This window comes from Bos taurus, chromosome X, assembly GCF_002263795.3.
Source record: "Bos taurus isolate L1 Dominette 01449 registration number 42190680 breed Hereford chromosome X, ARS-UCD2.0, whole genome shotgun sequence".
Classification (NCBI taxonomy): domain Eukaryota; kingdom Metazoa; phylum Chordata; class Mammalia; order Artiodactyla; family Bovidae; genus Bos; species Bos taurus.
The window spans coordinates 23,069,041-23,077,305 of NC_037357.1; the positions used below are offsets into that span (position 1 = coordinate 23,069,041).

The window sequence follows — 8,265 nt, forward strand, 5'->3', positions numbered from 1 at the left end:
GAGTGTTCAGGAGATGACGAGGTCATGAGGATGGAGCCCTCATGAATGGGATTAGTGCCCTTAAGAAAGAGACCCCAGAGAGCTCCTTCACTCCTTCAGCCATGTGAGGACACAGAAAAGATGGCCATCTATGAAGCAGGAAGGAAGCAGGCCATCTATGAGCTCTCACCAGATACAGAATTTGCCAGCAACCTGACCTTGGACTTCAGACTCTAGAACTGTGAGAAGTAAATTCTGTTGTTTATAAGTCACACAGTCTATGGTATTCTGTTATAGCAGCCCATAAAGACTAAGACAGTCTCTTATTAATCTTAATATTGGTTCCTAATGAGAACTGTTATCTTTCTACATGACCTTGCCCTCCTAACACACAATGATTTGTCATGGGATGAAAATTTGATGTAAGCAGAATCCAAGTCTCACACTAGCATTTTTTGAACTAGCACTAAGGGAAGGAAACTTAGAGGGTGCAGTTCCAGGGCCACTGGTTAGCCATGACCCCTACAGCCAGAGGAAGCTTATTTCAAAGAACAAAGCAAACAAGTATAGAGAACTGGAAACAGAAACAGAGAGTCCCAATGATACTGTATATCCTACTGTCTATTATGTTGTTTTTCAGTTGCTAAGTCATGTCTAACCCTTTGTGACCTCATGGACTGCAGCACACCAGGCTTCCCTGTTCTTCACTGTCTATTATGTACAAATGTATACTTTAGTTTATGCTAAGAATGGTATAATATCTCCCATAGTTGTTATAAAAATTAAAAGAAATAATAAATATAAAGCTACTTTGTCAACCCTAGAAAAAACTAATAAGATAGTTTTTTTTTTTTTTTTAATTTACTTAGGGTTCTTGGACTTATGCACAAGTAGACTTAGACAAAAGGTTTTTCAGGCTATGGATAAAGGCTTGCTTAAGGGAAACTCAGACAGGGACTTGTGAGAACTCTGGACCTATTTCTAGACTGAGAGCACTAATTCTACTTCTACCCTGAAATAGAATTCATTTTAGGAGTTAAGTCTTTCCTTCTTCACATGGGCAAATTACCAGTATTAGTATTATACTTAACTGCCTTGACTCAGCTTATTTTTTCACTTTTAAATGGAATCAAGGGGCTATCCTAGTGGCTCAGTGGTGAAGAATCTGTCTGCCAATGCAGGAGACACGGATTCAATCCCTGGTCCAGGAAGATCCCACATGTCGTGTGCCACAACTGTTGAGCCTTTGCTCTAGAACCCGGGAGGCACAACTACTGAACTCATGTGTTGCAACTACTGAAGCCCATGCCTGTGCTCGGCTGTGAAGCACCTAGAACCTGTGCTCTGCAACAAGACACGCCCCTGCAATGAGAAGCCCACACACGTCAGTGAAGAGTAGGCCTCACTCACTGCAACTAGAGAGTAGCCCAAGCAGCAATAAAGACCCAGTGCAATGAAAAATAAATAAATGAAATGGAAAGCATCCTACTTTTGCCAACACTTAAAGCGCTTAAAGTACTCTTATTTTTATTCTTTCATGGACTCTAGGTTGATATGGCTTCATTGTCTTTTTCTGACTTTCCTTAATGTCATATTTTCTGGTATTGCATTAGAAATCTCTAGATGTGCGACCGACCCCAGGGATGACCAACTTAAAGCCTGGTATACTCGCCCCCATCCAAAACTGGGGGTGGGGGTAGGGGAGGATACTACAGGAATAGAGAAAACCATGTGGTGACTCTCTGCCCGAGGTCAGGCCCTGGTCTCTACCCTGCCACTCCTAGGAGAACAAGGCTGTCCCAGTAGTCAGGCCTCTGATGACACAATAGGGGACAAAGCAGAAAAGAGAGAGACGCAGAATCACTGTCCACAGAATCCATGGGAAAGAGAGTTCAGGCAGGGTTTGGGGGTGTTCAGCTGCTCCTAAGTCAGAGGTTTCATGTTGGTTGTTTTATTAAATCAGTTATTCTGTCTATTTGATAAAATAGTTATAAACATTCAAAGCTGAATAAAATGCTTCTAAAAATATTTCTACATTCTAATCAGATCATTCTTAAGTAAAACTTCCTGATTATTTTATCATACCTTCTCCTCCCTTAATTCCTTCAAAATGTTCAGTGATTTGCTTATCACAAAAAGCCTACCAAATTTGCATTTCTAAAGAAAAAGCACTATCAAGGATGAACACTTCATTTATTGCCTGTATAATCACATTTGCAATGTTGTTCATTATAGGATAATTTTATTGAGCCACCATGCAAATCTTCCTTGAATACACGGATCCATTAAACTGATAGCTACTCTCAAATCTAAGCCATTTGAAGGAACAAATAACTTGTAGGCAACAGCTATTATTTAGTAGGCAAAACTACTAAACAACTGGGTGGCACTCAAACAATTCATTTGATTTGTCAGAGTTACATTTTTTAGAAAACTAAATTATACAGTTCACACCAAGTATACTGTTTCTATCCCTCATGTCCATTAGATCCCACGTATGAATCAGATACACTTGACTTTTTAATCCCAGTCCCACTCACTTATCCCAGATTTAAATATGTGACTGCCAAACTAATTGCAGTAAATCCACAACTTCATATGAATGACTTTTCATAGCTTCTCTCCAGCAAACATACACACACACACACACACACATATATATATATATACACACATGTACATACATTTTTATGTCTTCAGGGCCTCTCAAAACCTTATGGTAGGAACAGGAGATTGGCTTGATGGCCATGGGTTGGAGTGTTGCTTTTTATTGAGTGACTACTATGAGAATTTTCCTCATTGTGAACATTACTCTGACATTATGCTAAGTATTTTATCTGCAGTAGATTCTGTTTTTACCCTCATTTCACAACTGGAGGAATTGAGTGTAGTAGGCAGAATAAAGGTTCCCCAAAGATGTCTACATCCTAATCCCTGGAACCTGTGAATATGTTACAAGGCAAAAGGGACTCTGTAAATGTGATCAAGTTAAGAATCTTCAGAGCTTCCCTGGTAGTTCAAGTGGTAAAGAAACTACCTGCAATGCAGGAGACCCAGTTTTGATCCCTGTGTTGGGAAGATCCCCTGGAGAAGGGCATGGCAACCCACTCCAGTATTCCTGCCTGGAGAACTCCATGGACAGAGGAGCCTGGAGGGCTACAGTCCATGGAGTCGCAAAGAGTTGGACATGACTGAGCGACTAACACCTCACCTCACCTTCTGATGGGGAAATAATCCTGGATTATTGGGTGGGAACAATGCAATCACAAGTAGAGTTATTAAACAGAGGGAGGGACGAGAATCAGAGAAGATATAACAACAGAAGCAGAGGTCAGAGTGATACAGGGCCATGAGCTAAGAAATGTGGGCAGCTTCTAGAAACTAGAATGTCAAGAAAATTGATTATCCTCTAAAGCCTCAGAAGCCCGGTTGATATCTTGGTCTTAGCCCAGTGAGACTCAGTTGGACTTCTGACCTCCAGAACTGTAATACATTTGGGTTATTTTGAGCTACTGAGTTTGTAGTTAGTTACAGTAGCAACTGGGAACTAATATGCTAAGTTTTTGTGATGCTAAGTAATTCTTCAAGAAATTCTAGCTTACAGCAAATACAGCTCCAGACCTTTGAGCTTTCCCATTCGGTTTGGGGAAATGATGTTCTACATTCTCTAGCATGCTGCCTTACAGACCTCTAATCTGGTTGGTTATATAAACATGAAAAGGCACAGTTTCTATTTTCGCCCAAATAAACCCTAGATTTTAAAACTATAAATCGTTTCGAGAGCTTGTCAAAAAAGCAAAAGGATGTGAGCAAGGGTCAGCCTTGTTTTCTTTGATTGCTTTTTTCTTTACAGAAAAAAAAGCATGCAGCATGAGAGAGGAAACGACATTGGTTTTAGGCACTGGTTGAAGGAGATTTTTTTTTCTTTTTTGTAGTTCCAACATGTGACTGCTTAAAGGCGCCTTGGTAAAAATGAACATGTTGCCCATCTTCACAGGGCTCAGAGCCATTTCTCCATCTCTGAGCCCAGCCCCACCCCAGCCCTGGCAAGCAGCTCCTACTGGTTCTTCAAATTCAGGGGCAGATAATTCGCTTTCTCTCCTCTTCTCCTCCCAGAGAAGACACTGAATCCCTTCTCCTCATGCCTGCCTTCAGATCACCCGACTATATGGCCTCACGACAGTTAGCACAGCAATAACAAGGACCGAAGGCATCACTTGATACATTTCACTGCTGAAGCCTGGAAACTAACCTTGTTTAATGTTATTTTATGCAGAATCTAAAACAGGCAATTCACACACTCTCTGCCCCCTTTTCAGTTATCCTAGCTACTTCTTCAAAAACTTTTACAAGTGGCTGATACCACATAAAAGTTTGATTATTTTACTATAAAAACAATTTATACTCCTAGAGCATCTTTAGGGCAAAGAAATGGGGTCACAATAAGAAAGGAACCCTTTACTGAAAGCCTAGGACATATGCTCCAGGCTTGTTATGTATATTATCCTATGTAGCCTTTGTAACATTGCAGTGAAGTAGGTGTTATGGCCTTTCCACAGATGGGCAAACTGAAGCACAGCATGGTACACTAACTACTTGCTACAGCTACCTGCTAAGGAGCAGGAGGACACAGGCCAATCTGAATCCTAAAGCCAAGCTCTTTTCAGGACACTTAACCCTTTTCAGACACGTCCTTCACAACGCACACTCTGACTGCATGCTCAGACTGGCTGCCTTACCTTTAGGAATAACTTGACCTTGACACCTACAAAATGGGACAAAAACTAACAGTCAAAACAAATGTTTGAAACAATTTAGCATCACGGAGCCTACTGAACAAAACCATTACAATTTCATATCATTACAGAGTATTAATACTGAGTTGCTAGCATGTGATTGACCTCAGTAAGGTGGGAACTATCACTTTAGAATATGCTGAGAAAAATCTTATGACCTCAAGCTATAGAGAAGAGTTTCCAATGCTGTGAGCTACTTCTGTACTCATTCTTCCCACACTGAAAGGGTACAGAAAGGAAGAGTTACTCCACGGATCACCAAATCCCTTGCCAAGTGACCTCAGGCGTAGGATACTCCCCAGCAATGCTCTTTCCTTGTGGCTCACCCTTCTTGTCCCATATCCATTCTCAACAACCTCCCTCACTTGTTCACAGTCATTGCAATTGCCATCAAGTAGCCAGCTGAAGCCTATCTGTGGTCTCTAAGGCCACTTTACCATCCTCCCAGGTGCCACCTATCGTAGCCTCCAGAATCAGCCCAACACCAGAGATTCTTCCAAGTCAAACCATGGAGTCACCAGCTGAGTTGCAAATTTTCACTCTGGTCAAGTTGTATCCATGCAAGCAGAACAAATCTGTCTTCCACTATAGTTCTAGGCTTTAGACTTAATCCAATCAATTTCATTTCAAGCTAGCTGTTCCTACGAACAACTTCAAGTAATTAATTTGAGAGAAAAAGAGAGGAAAGACACCAAGAAAGATAACAGACACATATGCTATGCCTTGGAGAAGGCCATGGCACCCCACTCCAGTATTCTTGCCTGGAAAATCCCATGGACGGAGGAGGCTGGTAGGCTGCAGTCCATGGGGTCGCTAAGAGTCGGACACAACTGAGCGACTTCACTTTCACTTTTCACTTTCATGCACTGGAGAAGGAAATGGCAACCCACTCCAGTATTCTTGCCTGGAGAATCCCAGGGACGGGGGAGCCTGGTGGGCTGCCGTCTATGGGGTCGCACAGAGTGGGACACAACTGAAGCGACTTAGCAACAGCAGCAGCAGCAGCATGCTATTCCTTAAGGTCGAAACAAATGTCATCTCCTTTGCGAGGCCTTCCCCACCAGCTAGAAGTTCTTTCATAATAGTTATTTAATAGTTATTTATGAACATGTTCCGCCTTCTCTACTAGATTGACAGCTCTTTCAGCTCTGTAGCCATTCCATGTTTACCTGTGTAACCCATATTGTCTGTAGCACAATACTAGATATACCTACTCATTAAGTACTTGTGTGTTGCATTAATTTTTGTGTATATTAAGGTATGTGTATAAACAGAAAGGGCTTCCCAGGTGGCACTAGTGGTAAAGAGCCTGTGTGACAATGCAGGAGACATATGAGATGAAGCTTCAATCCCTGGGTCGGGAAGATCCCCTAGAGAGGATATGGTAACTCACTCCAGTATTCCTGCCTAGAGAACCCCATGGACAGAGGAGCCTGGCAGGCTACAATCCATGGGGTCACAAACAGTCGGACAGGACTAAAGTGACTGAGCATGTATGCATGCATATATAGGAAACGAAGTTCAGAACTGAGAAAACATCTATGCATATAAAGGAATTAGGAATCTTCTTAACACTTAAGTCAATTACTTTTCATAACAAAAGTACTAATGTCAGTTGCACCCAATATTGTATTGTGTGAGGTGCACACAGGTATCTCTTGTGCACCATAAACTCTCTGTTTAAAAATCTGAAGTTATTATTCCCATAATACAAAATCATGTGTAGAGCTGGAGATACAATTTTTTCAAAATAAAAGATTCATATCCTAAACTGTAATTTTAAAATACTATCTTGTGCTAAGAGCTTTATTAGAAATAAACCAGTTACTCACCCATGGATGTTCACTGACATTCAACAAGAATAAAATTCCTACTGGTTTATTTCCCTGATCTTACTTTTGATTCCAAATGTCATTCTGTTCTATGACTGATTGTCACTCTCACATTTTTTGTGTGTGTTGTCTTGATTATTTAAACAAGCTTTTAAATCATAGCATCAATAACATTATCTTAAGTTTTGAAAGAAAAAGAGCAGCACCGAAAACTGGACTGATGACCAGTTAATTATTAAATTAGCTAGTGTTATTTCACATTTCTCCAAACGACATCTAAATAGCCCTTCTGAAATTTGCTGGGAATTTGGTATATAAGTGAACCAATGATGGGAAAAATTGAAAATGTATCTGAAAGAAGAGATTTCTAAATTCTAGCTTATAAATAACAGTGAGTCACTCTTTTTTTCCTTTAAAAAAAGGTAGTCAACGGGCTACAATTCTGCATCTTTAACATTTGAATTTGGGAATATTTTTTTTTAATTTGAGGAAAAACTGAAATCAGAAAGAATTCAAATCATCACACTTAACATTTTTTCACTTATCCAGTAACACGTAGCCTTTTTAAACACTGATAAAGTCATCTGCAGATCTGTCCATGATACCATAATCTACTTGTCCATGGTAAAAGAAGGATGAATCCTTTTGTTCAATATTATTTAATTGATAACTAGTGACTTTAAGCTACTCTGCCAAGTGAGTCAATATTGTTCATACACTCTTAAATAAATACCATGACGAAGGATGCTTCCTCATAAATTTGATCACATTTATGTGATCACTGTTAAGATCACAGTGCCCCTATGTCCATATCACAGTAATCACATCAATAAAATCCACGTAAATCCAAGTCTCCATTTTCGCCCTCCGTCCTGAAAAGCCCCATTCAGCAGTTTGTGCTATAGCACCATGCTGCAGCATTCCTGCACTTCAACTTGGGAACAGGCTTTCCAGGACTGCAGGCAGAGCCCTTACCGCATTCCTTCTGAACCTCATCTTGCCTCTCGGGGGAGTTGCTTCTGCCATCTCGCCTATACACAATAACAGGCTTCTTTTCCAATTGTCAATGCAACATTGATGAAATATGAGCTGCGTCTTAGGTAGTATTTAAAAGCGGCAGCCAAAATCTCTATCAAACAAAGCTACTGTGGCTGCTTCCATTACCACCCTGGCAGCGCTGCAAAAAAAAAAACCCACTGTCTCTGATTAGTCAGCTGACAGATCCCTTCCTACTGCTCATTGTAATTCAGAGTCCACACATTCCCCCAATTACTTAGCCTGATTGAACCTCATGGATTAGCTGGTGCTGGACTTCTCAGGAAGATCAGGCTTTTCCTAAGAGTGGAGGAAGAAAAAAAAAAAAAACTCTCCTCCTAGGGGCTAGATGGGGCTGGCTTTCTCTGCGCAATTTGATTTTTAAGGTGGAATGCTAAGAATCTTTGTGAAGGTAGTATTAACTGATATCTTTATTCTTGCCCTACCCCGCTATGTAACTTGAAATTCAATTCTGTTTTTTATTATTATTATTAAATTCTATTCTGGGTTTTAAGCCTGGGAAAGGTTAATAGTTTGTGGGATTTTGTCCTGATGATAATCTAAAAAGACAGAACATGCAAACTTTCTGAGACGGGTAGGATTCTTTCCCGAAGGAACATTTC

At 40.5% G+C, this 8,265-nt stretch overlaps 1 protein-coding gene across 1 annotated transcript in view; it reads right to left on the minus strand.

The window, feature by feature from the left end:
* MCF2 (MCF.2 cell line derived transforming sequence) overlaps window positions 1-7,706 on the minus strand; it is a 75,763-nt gene extending 68,057 nt beyond the window's left edge. The window contains 1 exon segment of the mRNA XM_059883718.1: window positions 7,583-7,706. Coding sequence (XP_059739701.1) covers window positions 7,583-7,633 — 51 coding nt within the window. The 5' untranslated portion in view covers window positions 7,634-7,706.
* Between the last annotated feature and the right edge of the window lie 559 nt (window positions 7,707-8,265).